General features: G+C 34.8%; 1 protein-coding gene across 1 annotated transcript in view; it reads left to right on the top strand.

The window, feature by feature from the left end:
• CUL1 (cullin 1) overlaps window positions 1-17,969 on the top strand; it is a 56,798-nt gene that overhangs the window by 24,254 nt on the left and 14,575 nt on the right. Inside the window, exons 6-13 of the mRNA XM_058182301.1 lie at window positions 2,510-2,600; window positions 7,632-7,795; window positions 8,355-8,517; window positions 10,455-10,585; window positions 13,934-14,041; window positions 14,123-14,229; window positions 15,436-15,484; window positions 15,963-16,094. Coding sequence (XP_058038284.1) covers window positions 2,510-2,600; window positions 7,632-7,795; window positions 8,355-8,517; window positions 10,455-10,585; window positions 13,934-14,041; window positions 14,123-14,229; window positions 15,436-15,484; window positions 15,963-16,094 — 945 coding nt within the window. The remainder of the gene's footprint in view (window positions 1-2,509; window positions 2,601-7,631; window positions 7,796-8,354; window positions 8,518-10,454; window positions 10,586-13,933; window positions 14,042-14,122; window positions 14,230-15,435; window positions 15,485-15,962; window positions 16,095-17,969) is intronic.

Raw genomic sequence — 17,969 nt, 5'->3', positions numbered from 1 at the left:
CCTGTGGATCTTGAGAAATGAACAAAACATTTTTGGAATGGGTTACAGATCAGTAAAAATTTTCTATAAAGGGCTATATTATAAAAAAAAAATACAAATATTTATTTTTGGGTCAAATGGAACTGCATGGGAAGAGCCACTACTGCTGTGCCCTCCTGGCCCTTTGACATCCCAGCACAGTACAGTGGTACCTCATCATCATTAATTGGTTCCAGGAAGTGATGAGTACCAAAAACGTTGAATACAAAACAAATATTTCCCATAAGGAATAATGTAGTGAGTCACAAAGCAGCTGACATTGACACATTCTAGCTTGGGTGTTGAATACCAAACATATGATTACAAGACAAAATGTGTTGAATACCAAATTTGATGAGTTTCAAAGCAGTTGAGTACCAAGGTACTACTACAGCGGATTCCAAATTTGCAGCTTGGCAGCCCAGCCTGTGCAGGAGAGGAAAACTGGGCCATGTGCGTAGAAGGCTGGCAGATATGTGCAGTTCGACTGACACAAGTGGCAGGCAGGAATGTGCATGTGCGCAGCTCAACTTCCACAAGTTGAGATGTGGGCACAAGTGCACACCGGCCTGCCATTCAGGTCCTGCCATTTGTAGCTTCTCTGTGTAGTGGAAGCAGGGTCAGCACGGTTAACTTTGGAGACTCTGGCAGGCCTGAATGCCTCAATGGGGTGCGACTAAAAGGTCTATAGGACAAGGTGCATGGTAATTATTAGCAGTGCTGGACTGCCAGCAAAAAGCACAGCCACCCAGCATGCCTATTGTCTTTGTCAGCATTCCAGAAAACCCTCTGCAAGGAGGGAACCTCGGCCTAGTATGGCTTCCAAAGCTGACAGTCTTACTGTCAACTTTGGGCTTGTCCCCTGGGGTCTGTCATCTCCCATCCATTGATTACCTTGCAAGGTGTACCAAAAAAGCTAGAGGGCCAGATTTGCTGTGTGAACTGTAGTTTTCAGATCCATGAGCTAGGCTATCCATGGCTAGATCCCTTCCCTATCTGGCAGTATGTATAGCTTGGAGAGAATAGGAGCTTGGACCTGAATTATTGTGAATTCTTCATAAGGAGCGGGGGGGGGGGATTTCTGATGTCTTTGAAGAAGCACTGTGTACCTTCTGTATAAGGAACCACTCTTAGATTTAATAAGTTTAAACTGCTAAGACTAGCATTCCCTGGAAGAGAAGATATTGAGTCAGTAGCTCTTTTCAGTCAGGGCTTATATGTGAGCATGGATAAAAAACTGAATTGTTTGCTCTTATTGTTAACCTTTTCTGAGACTTAAACAGGACCTGCTAGTCCGACAGAATTATTTTTGTTCTTAATTGACTATAGTGCCGTTTGGAACTCTTGAAAGAATTGAAGATTGGAATAATTACTGTAATTCTTTTCCTTCTTGAGCAGATAGTCCACTTACGACCACAATTGAGCCCAAAATTTCTGTTGCTAAGTGAGACAGTTGTTAAGTGAATTTTGCTCCATTTTACAACTTTCTTGCCACAGTTGTTAAGTGAATCACCTAATAGCACAGTTGTTAAGTGAATCTGGCTTCCCCATTGACTTTGCTTGTCAGAAGGTCACAAAAGGTATTCACATGTCCCTGGGACATTGCAATTATCATGAATATGACAGTTGCTAAGCATCTGAATTTTGATCAGGTGAGCATAGAGATGCTGCAACAGTTCTAAATGTAAAAATGGTCATGTCACTTTTTTCAGTGCCTTTGTAACTTTGAATGGTCCCTAAACAAACTTTGTAAGTCAAAGTACCTATAGCTCTAGTTGATGGATAAGGATGTGAAAAGCCCTAAGATACTGAATGCGTTTGGAATGCCATAGGGCTTACTTTATCCTCTATCCTTTTCATCATCCACATGAAGCCACTAGGAAGTCATTTGATGCTTTGGAGTACAGTATCATCAATATGTTGTTAATATCCAGTTCTATTTCTCTACCATTTTTAATCATGTATACATAATATTTAATAGTTAAATTTTAATGTTAAACTCCAGTAGTTTAAAAAACTGAAATGCAAAAATGCTACCTCATAAAGAGCTGTATGCATTAACCTGAGGTCTATTGCAATACAGTTTTGATAATAATAGGCCATAATTAAAACATTTGAATTGTCTCATTAATGTAGCATTAAAAATCTGCATGGGATTTTGAATGGCATGTACTTCAAAAAATAAATGGGGTAAGGATCCAAAGTAAATTTTATTTATTTATTTGAATATTTTTTAAACAGTTCAGATTATTCTTCCCCTGTATTTTATATAAAGTTATTACATCAATATATTAATTTGCTTCCATTTTATTAAACATAATATTTTGATGCAACGTTTGGAAGGGTTAAGGTTAGGGTCTAAGGATCACATCTGAGAGTTTTGGGCACTGCATGCCATCCAGGGACCCAAAGCATCCTATTTGCTATATTAAGATCCATTATATTATTCGAGTGATTAATTTATATATTTGTCCAATTCATATTTTCAAAGGTAACAAATGCTGTGTTGAAGCTGATTGAAAAAGAAAGAAATGGTGAAACTATCAATACAAGACTGATCAGTGGAGTTGTGCAATCTTATGGTAAAATTAATATTAATTATTGTTGGTATTTTTTGATTTTCTTTTTTTATCCCATTACAAAGATTAAAGCTTGGTTTATGTTCAGTCCCTTCTTGTTTCTTTCTTTCTTTTTTTTGGTATATGTTTTATTGATACATTTTTCTTTAATAAACATAACAAACTCAGTATCTGAACAGCGTGTTGTCTGAGTACAGTTAATTTTGAATAACACAAAGACAATAAGCATAATAGTATCCATAATATACATATCATTAATAATAAACATATAGTAATACTAGGATTATCTTATCCATACTAGAAAATTTTCATTATATAATTAATCATTCTCAATCATTAATCAGTCTTTTTAATTTCTAACCTCTGTTTCTATTACTTAACCATTGATAAAACAAGTCCCATGTTAAAAAGTATTCTGTTACTTCCTTCTCCCCTTTTTTTTTTTTTGTGTTAATCTGTTCCATCTCTGCGCATTGTTTTTTTTTTTAAAGCACTTTCATCTGAAGGGATCTCTTCATTTTTCCACTATTGTGGAGATACAATTCTTGCTGTTGTCAACACATGTAAAATTAGATATATATGCCCTTTATTATATTCTTCTGGTAAAATACCCAACAAAAATATTTCTGGCTTTAAATCAGTATGTTGCTTATTTTTTCTAACAATGAACCATATTTTTCAGAGTATAAGACACACTTTTTCCACCATAAAAGAGGGTGAGAATTTGGGTGCGTCTTATACATTGAATGTAGCTCCGCCCACCTGGCGGCCCCCTGGAAAATGGGGTATGCAGAGGCAGCAATAGACTATGACAATCCCTGCAGCCTAAAACATGAACTTCAGGAGGCCAGTCCAACCGACAATCAGCTGCTTGTACTAATCAGGCTGTGCTGAATCTGAAATTGAAACGGGCTGTTTGCTGAAGGAGGCAAATTGCTGGGAGGCAGAGGCAGATTTTTTTTTCTTGTCTAATCAGGCTGAAAATGAAACTGAAACAGGCTGTTTGCTAGAAGGAGACAAATTGCTGGGAGGCAGATTTTTTTGTCTTTAGTTTTCCTCCCCAAAAAAGGTAAGTGCATCTTATAATCTGGAGCGTCATATACTCCAAAAAATACGGTATATATTTTAGTCCAGTGTAATTTTGTCTTTGGACATGTACGAACCCAGTATCTGATTACATTTCCTACATTTGTCAAACATGTTTTCAAATATCTTTGCTAGTCTTGCTGGTGGTAAGTGCCACCTAGGAAACATTTTATATAGATTTTTCTGATAGGCAGCTGATATTGTTAGTTTATAATTTCTCTCCAACAATTTCTTCCATTTATCTAACTCTATAAGATACCAAAGTATCTTATACTATCATTGTTTCTTTAACTTGTTCTTCCATTTTAATATTCAATAATTAGCTATACGTTTTCTTTATTAGTTTTTCATCTGACTCTAGTAGTATCTGATCTAATTCTGTTACATCTTTATAGAAACCATACATTTCTAATATAATGTTTTTCTTTCATTTTTCCCCATACCAATAGCAAAGCATTTCTAACATAATGTCTTTGAAAATATCTATATATATTTTTTCCCATACCAGAGAAAGGTGTGCCACCCCAGTTGAAGATCATGTCCCTCCAAAATTAATAGTCTGTTATGCCTCAGATTTATCCATTCTTTCATCCATGTAAGTGCAGAGGCCTGGTAGTATAGCTCCCAATCTGGCAACTCAAAACCCCCTTTGTTTTTAGAGTCTTGTAGCATTTTCAATCTTATTCTTTTTTTTTTCCTTGCCAATTATATTTTAACATTGTATTTAGCTCCTCAAAATATTTTTTTCTAACTTTATTGGAACTGTTTTGGAACAAAAATAATAATTACTGCGAGATACTCATTTTTATTGTAGCTATTCTTCCAATCAATGATAATTGCAAGTTTTTCCATTTTTCCAAATCTAGTTTGATTTGTTGCAACACTTAGTATAATTATCTTCTTTTGATGGTTGCACATCTTGCTGTTAATTGAATTCCTAAGTATTTTACTTTCTTAACTATCAATATGTCTGTCTTCTTCATCAATTCTTTTTTTTGTAACATTTTTAACGATATCTTAGTTTTTTCTTTATTTATTTTCAATCCTGCAACTTCTCAATATTCTTCTATTGTTTTTATTTGTTTGGGTCCCATTTCTTATGGTTCTTCTAGAATAAATACCAGATCATCTGCCAATGATTGTAATTTGTATTTTTTTTTTATTTCCATACCTTTTATTTCTGTGTCTTGTCTAATATTTCTGTTTAACACTTGCAAAGTTAATATAAATAGTAAGGGGGACAAGGGACATTCTTGTCTTGTGCCTTTCCTTATATTAAAGTTCTCTGTCATGTCCCCATTAACCTTGTTTCAAAAGTTTCACATATAACTTTTGTAAATCTGGACAATAAAACTTCCCAAGTCGCTCAATTGATTTATTATTTGTATGTACTCTTTAATTAAGACATTTACTGGATTCATTTGTAACATGTTTTTCCATATCACTCTTATATTCTGGTATTTTAAATCCATTTTCAGATCTATATCATCTTTTTCCATATCACTTCTTAAAGAATCCAAATCCACATTTAAATCAGCTTCAGTCTTTTGCTTTATTCAGTAAAATGTGTTGTTCTTCTGTATCCTCAGTATTAGATATTCTGAGTACATTGCTCCCAAACATCCTTACTTTCTTCTGTAGTCAAATAGTACAGGTAGTCCTCGACTTAAGACAGTTCATTTAGTGACCATTCAAAGTTACAATGGCACTGAAAAAAATAACTTACCACTATTTTTCACACTTATGATCTTTATAACATTCCCATGATCGAAGTACTTTAAACACCCCACAGGGATATTTTCATTCTTTTATGTCCTTTTTGTTCTTTAACTTTCTTGTTTTTTCTTGTTCCTTAACTAAAATTAACATCTAAGACCTCTTTTTGCTGTTTTCAAAAAATTAAGGCTTTAAGGCTCTTCATCCAGGGTTAAAAGAGATTTCCCCCAACTTAAAGTTGCCTTTCAGAAGGTTCTTAACATTTAGAATGTCATTTTAACAGCTTCCTAAAGTGTTTAAGAGAGGAAGTAGATGAACCCAATGTCCAATTTGAAGGTGCTAAACCCTGAGTCAAGGCTCCAACTAATGAACTCAAGCAAATCAGAACTCTGAGACTTGGCTCCTTCTCAAAGGCCTTTTTTAATGAGTATTATCATGTTGGCACAGCTTCAATGATATTTGAGAAGGAGCCAAGTCTCAAGAGTTCTGATTTGCTTGAGTTTGTTAGTTGGAGCCTTGACACCCTGGCTTAAAACAAAATGATTCTCTTCCCCACAGTTCTGAGAACTCTCAAACCTGTTGGTCATTGCTACTTAGTAATGATCCTCGTCCTATCCTTAATCCAGAACATGTTCCGAGTAGCCAATCCCTTCATGGACTCCTCTTTCTGCTATAGTCATCAACTTCGTGAAACACAAACACACTATGTTTAATGTGTTATTGTTGACCCTGGAAGTCCCAATAGCAATCTTCTTGACCCAGCAACTGGATCATAAAACTTGTTCATTCTTACATTCAGAGATAAACAAACAAAATGCTGGAAAAAGAACAAAAACCCTATTTGTTTTGCTACAAAGGCTTTCCCCCCCATATTTAATAAGATAAATAAATATTTAATGAAACAATAAACAAAACCATATAATATATATATATGGTTTCTTAGGCCTATATGGATATATGATTATTTCAACAAATTACCATGTTTTACAATAATTGTCCTTTCATAATCTATTATCTGCAAACAAGTTATTCGTAAATCATGAGTACATCAATCCACTGGGTAATTGGGGCCATAATCCCCCCCCCCCAATGTTTCCAGAAATAATACCACTGAAAATTCATTTTCATTGTCTAGCTGTCAGTTTACATGTAATAATTCAAATGAAGGTGTACATCTAAAATATTCAAGCTTATCTCAAAATCAAATTAATATTTCATCTCAGACCTTTCAAATATTATAGAAAATATTTTGGACTTATCGGAACCCATTACATTTATATTTGACTAAATCATCATGTTGGTGGAGATATAACCAGAAATAATACTTCGTTAAAGCACACAATTTTTTTGACTTCTGCTTGTGAACCGTCTGTGCAGGAAGATATGAAAAAAAATCACTGCCTTTGCTTTCCATTCAAGTATCCCCATTTTCCATGAGAAACATAAACTAGTTTAGATCAATACAAACTTGAATTATCTGAATCAATAAAACGAGACAATTCCAAACAGCTAGTTTTCTCCTTCTCTTTAAGTAAGTGGGGGAAATCATGGTTTTTTCTACCTTCTTGATTTTGTAAACAAGAAAAATTACACAGAATATAACATCTGGTAAGTAATTGAGAGAATGAAAATTGAAGATTGTCTAAGGTTTTTGGAAAACTATATTATGTAGTAAAGGTCAACATGATGTTTTTCAAAGGATTGAATTGACTAATATTGCTTCCCAAGTTTCCTGTTATATTTTCTTTTGTTAAATGTAGATTTAGTTCCTGTATAACAAATAAAATTTTAATAAATTCAAAGTTATTTGAAATTAAATTTATTTCATTCTAATATTCCTTTGATAAAGCACTTCTATTATGAATAAACCATGTCTGGAACTTATTTCTAAGTGGATGTACAAGGGATTAGATTGTAGTTCTTGAAATAATGGCCACACTTTTATTTTGTTTTCAGGAAGAAAGACATTATTTTGTTCCAGCAGCCTTCTCTGCAGTGGTTCAAATTTAACCTTAAAAAAAATACAATTGTGCATTTAAATAATATCTTAGATATTTTATTATAATTTATAGCCTACATGTAAATTGTCCTTTTCTATCCTATTCAACTTTTATTAAAAGGTGAATACTTTTAAAAGAGGTAAAATTTCATATCTGCTAATGAAATCTGTTCTATTTAAGGTAAACTTACTCTAAATTAATTTTGTGCCTTTTTAAATTTGTATGCTTTTAGTGGAGCTGGGACTGAATGAAGATGATACTTTTGCTAAGGGGCCTACATTGACTGTATATAAAGAGTCTTTTGAATCTCAGTTTCTTGCTGATACAGAAAGATTCTATACAAGAGAGAGCACTGAATTTTTGCAACAAAACCCAGTTACAGAATACATGAAAAAGGTAATATGATTATATTGCAAGTTCCTGGATCTAAAAATAATTGATACTATATTTGAAATAGGAATTTAAGCCACCTGTTTTGCCTGGTAGTTGCTGAACCGCAAGTAGGAACTAGCTACAAAGCTAAACACACATATAGTGAGTATGTGTTTTTTTTTTAGCCTTGTTTAACTAAAGCTATGGGATTTAGATCCAAGACAGATATTTATTCATTAATAAAGGAACTGAAATAATTTTTTACTGCAAACATAAGGAAAACATTCTGAAACATATTATAGTTTTTTCAAGAATAAAAAATAACAATAGGTAAACATGGAATCTTGAAATATTTAACAGTTTTAAATCTCAGAAACAAGTGTAAATTAGAAAATGCTAAAATAAACTAACGGGTTAAATAATTGGATATTCTTCCCTCACTTCCTTTGTTATAATTTGTTTCAGGATAAAAATAGTGAACAAAATTACATAGATATGACATAATGATTCTTTAAGTATTTATGGTATATATTTCTATGTCTTAATGATTTTGGAATTTAGACAACATGTATTTATTTTATAGGCAGAGGCTCGTCTTTTGGAGGAACAGCGTAGGGTTCAGGTATACCTGCATGAGAGCACACAAGATGAATTAGCACGGAAATGTGAACAAGTACTAATTGAAAAACACTTAGAGATCTTTCATACAGAATTTCAAAACCTATTGGATGCTGACAAAAATGAAGGTGAGCTTTCCTATGTTTAATTGATAGACAGTTTCTTTTGATAAATTATGAAATGAAGGTTGAACTTGTTTCCACATGACTTGGTATGATTTGGAAATAATTTCTCATTATCATCCATCCACCAAGAGTTAATTGATTGCAGCTAGATAATATCAAATTAGAAAGCATCTTGGTTTCTCAGTGAACATTTTCATTAATTTATCAGAAATTAAAGTCAAGCAATTTATTTGGACTTAGTAAAGCATTTGATACAGAAGAGCATAACCTACTACTACTTGATAAAATAGAAAAATGTGGGTTAGACAGCATCACCCCCAGGTGGATAACTGGCTAACCAATCACACTCAACATGTAGTCCTCAGTAGAACTGCATCTACATGGAGGGAAGTATGCAGTGGGGTACCCTAAGGCTCTGTTTTAGGCCCAGTTCTCCAACATCTTTATCAATGATGTGGATGAGGGGATATATCGGGAATTCATCAAATTTGCAGACAACACCAAGGAATAGCCAACACTCCAGAAGATAGGTTTAAGATACAGAAGGATCTTGACACACGAACATTGGGTGCTATCTAACAAAATGAAATTCAGTGGTAAAAAAAGTAAGGTTCTACATTTAGGCAAGAAAAACAAAATGCACCAGTACAGTATATGTGATATCTTGCTCCATAGAAATAACTGTGTGAGGGATCTTGGAGTCACTTAATGGGCAATCACTTAAATATGAGCCAGCAGTATGCTGCAGCTTCCAAAAAAGCCAACACAGTTCTAGGCTGCATAAACAGAGGGATAGAATTAAGATCACGTGATGTGTTAATACCACTTTATAGTGCTTTGTTATGGCCACACTTGGAATACTGCATCCAGTTTTGGTCACCACAATGTAAAAAAGATGCTGAGACTCTAGAAAAGAGTGCAGAGAAGAGCAAAAAAGATGATTAGGTGACTGGAGGCTAAAACGTATAAAGAATGGTTGCTGGAATTGGGTATGTCTTGTCTAATGAAAAGAAGGACTAGGGGTGACATCATAACAGTGTTCCAATATCTCGGGGTAAAGAAGAGGGAATCAAGCTATTCTCCAAAGCACCTGAGGGTAGAACAAGAAGCAATGGGTGAAAACTAACCAAGGAGAGAACAACTTGGAACTAAGGAGAAATATCCTGACAGTTAGAAAAATTAATCAGTGGAAAAACTTACTTCCAGAAGTTGTAAATGCTCCAACACTTGAAGTTTTTAAGAAGAGATTGGATAACCATTTGTCTGAAGTGGTATAGGGTATCCTGCCTAAGCAGGGGGTTGGACTGGAAGACCTCCAAGGTCCCTTCCAACTCTATTTATGCTATGCTATGCTATGCTATGCTATGCTATTCTTGTGAAAACTATTAGCTCTGATTATACTATTCATTTTTATTTTTATTTTTTAATTTATATCCCGCCCTTCTCCGAAGACTCAGGGCGGCTTACACAGTGTTAAGCAATAGTCTTCATCCATTTGTATATTATATACAAAGTCAACTTTTATTGCCCCCAACAATCTGGGTTCTCATTTTACCTACCTTAAAAGGATGGAAGGCTGAGTCAACCTTGGGCCTGGTGGGACTTGAACTTGCAGTAATTGCAAGCAGCTGTGTTAATAACAGACAGACTTAGTCTACTGAGCCATCAGAGGCTTTATCATCAAATTGCAAGTTTTTAAAAATAAGTTTTGTATTTTTATATTATCTCTTATTTTTATGTTATAGATTATAAAATACAGTTTAATATTAAAATGAAGATTTGCTCTCTGAGATTAGATGCATTGTTTTAAATTTAGAGCTAATTATTTTAATATATTTTCAGATTTTAATCTCTTCCTAATTCTTGGGTTAATAACTGAGACGGTGACATAAAAATATTAATGCAAATTAAAATAAATCTTGCTTCCTTTTTTCTCCCAGATTTAGGACGCATGTATAATCTTGTGTCTCGAATCCAGGATGGCCTTGGAGAACTGAAAAAACTTTTGGAAACTCACATTCATAATCAGGGTTTAGCTGCCATTGAAAAATGTGGAGAAGCTGCATTAAATGTGAGTATTAGATTGATCACATTTGACCATTTTAAATTCATATTATATTTATTAACTCGAGATTTCATCTAAGGGGTATATATATACATCATGATATCAACATTCTAGGACTGTACATGTAGCAGGCAAGAATGAATCATCCCTCATTCAAAATTGATTGTACCATCTTGCTATTTACAGTCTTGCTATATCAGATGATCAGTGCTCTGCTATGAAAAATCTGTTAATGTGAACATTTAAACAAGCATGTTCAGACTATTTCAGTAATTGTATTCTGTTTGTGTGATTCAAATTTTTAAAATGATTCAAATGATTCAAAACTTGAAAGGAGTTTTCAATTACATTTATAGAGGCAGGACAATAATAATTACTGATAGAAAATAATATTTGTAGCTCAGGATTGAATTGTGGGGTCCTTGATACTCTGAAAACATCAAGGTAAGAGATTACTAAGAACTCTACAATAATAATTGTAATAGGTTTTGGGGAATGTAATGTAAAATTATTGCATGTTTCAGTTGAAAAGTATATTCTTGATTTTTTCAAGAGCATATGTTACATTAGCAATAAACTATTTTCTTTTTTTCACTTGGCAGATTAAATAATAATTTAACAGAGTTGGAAGGGACCTTGGAGGTCTTCTAGTCTAACCTCCTGCTTAGGCAGGAAACTCTACACCACTACACCTAATAGAACAAATAAATAGTTTTCTTCAATAAGAAAAAATGGAAAATCTTAAAAGGATATCAATGTAGCATTTTTATTAGAAAACAGACACATGAATTCTGGTCCATGGTCTTTGCCAAATATATCAAATGTAGACCAGCTTTTTCTGATGATGGAAGTATCTGCCATTGTTGATATTTTCTGAATGGGTCCATGCAGCCTACAACAAAGCTATTGCTGCGACAGCAATAAAAAGAAGAGTCCATATTGCACATATGTTTCTTTTAAATTTACTGTCTGAAAAAAGTAATGAGTTTCAATCACTAGGAACTAGTTTCTCAAGCCATAATAGCTATAAATACAATAATTGTAAGAGTTGAAGAAAATGTTGCAATTAACAATGAACTAGTGTTTTTCTAGACATGTTTTAAGAACAGTTCAAAACAGATTGAAGCAGTTGTAGCAAAAATTATAGGATTTGCAAATCAAGTTCTACTAACTGTAATTGAGGTAACTGCATAAAAGTAGTCCTTGATTAATGATAATAATTGGGACTGGAATTTGTCTTTAGAAGTGATGTGGTCATAAAGTGTGATATTAGGTGGCCACATCGTTTAGAAATGGTAATTCCTGTTGTCCCAGTTTATGGATCATTAAATCTTACAACTTCCTGCCAATTTCAACAATCGTCAGTGGAGAAGTTGTAAATACCAGATAGCTCACAAGCAGGCTAGCTGGTAGGTAAGTAGCTGCTTCAGGATGGGACAGGATACACAAGAATCCAGTGCAGTATGACTATAAGATGTTAATGGGGCAGGGAAGGATATGAAAGGGTCCAGCTCAGTGCAAGGCAGGGAGGCTTGGAGTGGTTGCTGCAGTAAGTGTGAAAGTACACACTAGTGCAATGAAACTTGGAGTGCTCCCCTTGCTATAGGGCAGGGGAGAGTGCACAGGGTTCTGGTGCTGCATGGCGCAAGTGTGGGTAATACGGGGTAAGATATAAGGATTCGGCTGGAGGGTGACTGCTGTGGGGCAGGGGAATGTGCAAGATCTTCTTGTGCAGCATGAGCACAGCAGATGGCTGCTATGGGATGGAAAAGATTGCAAGATTCTGGTGCAGAAAAAATACAGACCTGCAGTAGCTGCTACCAAATGAAGGAGGACATGCGATGGTCTGGCATAATATAAGCAGACCAAGACATAGAGTGGCTGCTGCTGTATATGGAAGGTTTACTTGAGCAACTTGCAACCTTTCCTGCTTTCTTCCCGTTAATTTTGCTTGTGAGTTTCATTTTTCCCCCATTTCGAGCACAAAATTCAGAAATGATTTTTCAAATAGAAACTAATTCTTTTTTTAATTAAGACAGTTCTGTCAGCTCCACCAACTCTATTACCTTTACATCCATTCTCCCATTGTGGGAATTGGTATGTCTTTCCATCTCTGGTCATACAAACTTTTGCTGTAATTAACATATATAATTACAAAACCTCAAATTTTCTTTCAGTTTCTTTTCCGTCAGACCCAAAAGGAAAACTATATTTATTTTAAGAGTCTTCTAGATTAACACAAAAATCTGGTCCCAGTATTTATTTGCTTTATCACAAATCAGTTGAGATCCAGTTTGGTCTGGTCCTTAGTGATTAAAGCATCAGACTAGAAAGTAGAAGAGTATGAGTTCTAGTCCCTCCTTAAATATTAAAAGTAGCTGGGTGACTTTGAACCAGGCACTCTCAGCCCATCTTATCTAACAGGGTTTTTTTGGGGGAAAATAAGAGAAGGAAGGAGTATATTTGCCACCTTGTTATTTATAAAAATAATAAACTCTGAATAAATGAATAAAAATTCCATCAGAAATTATAAAAAGTGCCATATTTATAATTTTCAGCATATATTTGAATTCCTCTATACCTTTTTAACAATTTTTCCGTCATTAAATACCAATAGTATTAAACCATGATGGGGGGGTGTTCTTAATTATACAGTTTTGTAACAGAACCAGTTATGCCAATGAGATAGTAGACTTTCCTTTACCAGATTGTCACCCTTAGTGAACAGGAAAAACATTCATCTGACAGGATTCATAGAATGGGTGAAGGTTGGCCTACATGATTCCTTCTAACTTGTTTAAACAAATACAAATACATCTATTCTGTGTGTTTGTAATAAATTAGTGATTCTCAAACATTTCAGTCTCCGGACCCTTTACATTCTTAAAAGGACCTCAAAGTGTCTTATGTGGATTTCATCTATCTCTATTACTATTTTGGAAATTAAAACTGAGAAATTGTAAAATAAATATTTGACTTTGTGGAATCCCAGAATTTCAGGAATTTGAAACCACAAGTTACTCTAAGAACTGCTGAAATGAGTTACTAGAAATGGACAAACTGATTTCGTTTGTTTTGATGTAATAAAATATATGAGCAAGATTTTGTGGAATGAGCATATGTTATTATCCATTAAGAACAGTTTACCTTGGTGGTACTATAATCAGAAGCTTTTTGTTATAAGAAATATACTGGTACTGGTACAGTAGAAGTTATATGACTATGTACAACATTAATGCAATCAAGCTGTCCTTTACAAGTCAATTTAAATAGATGAATATGAAAAGATTTCTCGAAAGTATGCAGTTGAAAGAAGTTAGGAAAGTTTACCACTGCTTTCTTTTTAATTTTTAGGATCCAAAAATGTATGTACAAACAGTTTTGGATGTTCATAAGAAATACAATGCACTAGTGATGTCGGCTTTCAACAATGATGCTGGCTTTGTTGCAGCTCTAGACAAGGTAATATGTTTAAATACTGTATTTAACTAGCAAGTGACTGATTCTGGAAATGTCTGAACATTTCACTTATATATTTCACAGGCTTGTGGTCGCTTCATAAATAATAATGCAGTAACAAAAATGGCACAATCATCTAGTAAATCTCCAGAGTTGTTGGCACGGTATTGTGATTCTCTCCTAAAGAAAAGGTATATATTTTGGAGGAAGTTGCATCCTCTGATTCCTAGATTATTCACCATTTCACTGATACCTCACTTTTAAACATTATTGCCTGTGGTTTGTTTGTTTTTTAAGTTGCCCTGGAAACTACAGCTATTGTAAAATTTTGCAGACTAGATTTTAATTGCATTGCCTGTCAGCAGCATATTCTTTAGCCAAGTTCAGTGTCCTTGTGTTAGTAAAACGTTTTATAGTATAGAATCGTTATGTATTATGCTCTTCCTTGTTTACTTGCCCACTTGCCAGAGATTCTCCATGCAATAAATTAAATAAAATGTTTCACTACAGAACAAATGCTGACAACTAGGAATTCTTGCCTAGATTAGTGGCAGGATTATTAGCTTGCAGTTATCAAAAACTGAAAGCTGCTTCAACTAGGGATTTTGTTGTATTATACTTCCATGATTAGTGTGATAGTATTCTTATTGTCTTAAGTTGTATTCTATTCAGGAATTATTTTTTAAATGAAAAACAAGTAAAATTATAAATAGGTAAATCGGTGGAATATAATTTGCTGTTATGTGTCAATAAGCCATTGTAAAACTGTTTTATTTGTTTATTTATTAAATTTTCATCCTTGCTTTATTACTTTACAAATACCTCAGGGCATCAAACATACATAATACCCCTTCTCCAGTTTTCCCCATAACACCAAGCCTATGAGGTGAATTGGGCTAAAGAGAGTAACATGTCCCAAGTTACCCAGCCAGCTTTCATTCTTAAGGAGAGACTAGAATCGACAGTCCTGGTTTCTAGCCAGCACTTTAACTATTCCCTGAAACTGGCAAACTAGAATACTTCTATATTTTTTTGTTTGAGTGCAATTTATTAAGAATCAAAGGAGTGCAATGATTTTTTTCTGGTTGTAAATCAAAGTAAGAAAACAAATTTAATTATATCTTATAATATAATGCAATGGAGGGCTTGTTTATTTACAAAATGGCTGTTATAGTAGATATAATTACTACTATATTACTAGTAATATAATTACTATTATATAATTATAATAGTCACAAAACAACCTTGTGGATTAGAAGGCTATATATATATATACACACACACACAAAACCTAGTGGATTAGAAGACACTATATACATACACACGCACATATATTTATGAAGTAGAAATAATGGGCTTGCTGGATTATAACGATTTTAATGCCCTTTTGACTGCAGCTCGAAGAATCCAGAGGAAGCAGAGCTTGAAGACACGCTTAATCAAGTGGTAAGTTTATGTATAATTATGTATATATAATTACATATATTTTTTGGAAATTGATTTACAATGATAATTGGAGGTGGACTAAATAGGATAACATGATTTGCCATGAATCTTTCTTGTTTCTATAATTAAAGCACTTGTTTATATGTAATAGTTATACACTTTTACAATATACCTAAAAATACATACCATGTTTTCCCGAAAATAAGACCTTGTCTTATATTTTTTTGAACCCTGAAATAAGCACTTAGCCTTATTGCCACGCGCTCAAAAGCCCGATTGAGTTTATTATCAGGGGATGTCTTATTTGGGGGGAAACAGGGTAGTTACTTAAAAGTATATACTTATTTTTATGTAAAACAAAATGTATAAATATTTTATAAAATTTATAAAAATAATTATCTTTTGCTGAGATAAATATAAAGTTGGTTGTAAAAGTCTTGTTCTAAAAATAAATACTAAAAATTCATGCTTCTTCTAGATGGTAGTCTTTAAATATATTGAAGACAAAGATGTGTTTCAAAAATTCTATGCCAAAATGCTGGCAAAGAGGCTGGTACACCAGAACAGTGCTAGTGATGATGCTGAAGCAAGTATGATCTCCAAATTGAAGGTATGTTTCTCTTCTGTTTGTGTGTCTTTTATTGCTTCTATTTGCCAGAATTTCATATATAATGATACTCATAAAGTATATAAACATGTATATATTGATTGAAGATATCTAAAGAAATATGGTAACTGAACGAATATTATATTTAAAATGATTTTCTTTTGTTTTATTACAGGTAATCCTCGAGATACGACAGCTCACTTAGTGACCATTTGAGGTTACAACATAACCACCCCCCCCAATACTTAAACACTGTCCCAAAGTTATGAATGTTGCAGCACTACAGCAGTCATTCACCCTTAGGAACAACCACAGAGGCACTGAAATATTCACCCTGCCTATTACCCCACTTCCCCCACCAGGTCTCCCTAGACACTGGGCCTGTAGAGACTCACCTTTGCGAAGATCTAGCAAACCTTTGGTTTCTTTGCCTGCTTCAGGCATTCGGTGCCTTCGCAGAGAACAGCGGCCTAAAGAAGTGCGAGATCACACAAGATCAATTGTGGGAGATCTTGCGCTATTGATCTTGCATGATCTCATACTATTTTAGGCCTCTTTCCTTTGAAAATTGGGGCCTGGACGAGGTCTGCAGCAAAAAGGCTTTGCAAACAGAGGGAAAGCTTCAATTCTTCAGGCATTTTCTTCGTTTGCTGTTTCCTTTCCAAAGCCTGCAGAGGTGAGAGATTGCGTACCTGTAGGCTCTGGTCATCTTTGCAAAAAAATCTTTGCTAGCAAGGACAGAGCCTGGGAGAGGCCAGTCCATCCCTCATGAGCTCTGTTCTTGCTGGCAAAGGCTTTTTGCCAAAGCCGACAGGGTGATTGCATCCCTATAGGCTCCAGTCATCTTTGCAAAGTGCCTTTGCTAGTAAGAAAGGAGCCCAGTGCATCCCTCCCAGGCTTTGTTTATGGTGGCAAGAGATTTTTGCAAAGATGATCAGAGCCTAGGGGAATGCAATCTCTCTCTAGGTTCCTATTGTTTTTGCAAAAAGCCCTTGCTGCTGAAAGCGGAGCTGCACCAAAAAATGGAGCTTGGGAGGGACATGGCAGCAGCTCCGTTTTTGGCAGCAAGGGCTTTTTACAATGCTTCAATCATCTCTGCTGCCTCCCGGGCTCCATTTTCAGCAGCAAGGCCTTTTTGCAAAGACAGAGCCTGGAGGGACATTGGGTCCCTCTACTTTCCGATCATCTTTGCAAAATGCTGCTGCCTTCCTGGGTGCTATTTTTGGTACAGCTCCATTTTTGGAAGAAGGGTTTTTGCAAAGATGCTTGAGCCTAGACGGACACAATCACCCTCTAGGCTTCAGCAAGCCTTTGCTCAAGGTGAAACCATGGCAGAAAGGCTGTAGAGGAAACAGCTCATCGAGATCTTCAAAAGGTAAGTGGGCCCAATCGGGCAGGATTGGGGGAGATATTTCAGTGGGTTGGGGGTGGCCTTGGTTGATTGGAAGCCCTAGGCCCCCCATGCTCTCCCCCCCCCCCCGAGATACCTTGTGCACTTAACAACTTGCACATCTGATTAGCAAATGCATGGGCAAAGGCAGAGAATTTTCACGTTCATTTAACATAATTCATTCCAACAAATCCTTGGGTTACAAATGTAATTGGCAGGCTCCATTTCGTTATTCAAGGCTTACCTTTATAGAATAGTTTTTTTAATCTATCTCCCAATACAAGAAATTGATTCAAAATTGTTCATTATTGTTCATAATAAACATTTCAAGTATTCCTACAGTAGGCTAAATATTTTTTGTCTTGATATATTCAGATTTTTAATGTTATGTTTGAAAGATGGACAGTTTTGCACTTTACAGAAATGGTTGTTTGTTCACATGAAATCATGTAATCAAATTATTACACCAGAATTTGAGAATCCAGGTT

This window comes from Ahaetulla prasina, chromosome 4, assembly GCF_028640845.1.
Source record: "Ahaetulla prasina isolate Xishuangbanna chromosome 4, ASM2864084v1, whole genome shotgun sequence".
Classification (NCBI taxonomy): domain Eukaryota; kingdom Metazoa; phylum Chordata; class Lepidosauria; order Squamata; family Colubridae; genus Ahaetulla; species Ahaetulla prasina.
Note: the sequence above shows the minus strand (reverse complement) of the source record. Positions and strands in the feature narration are given on the sequence as shown.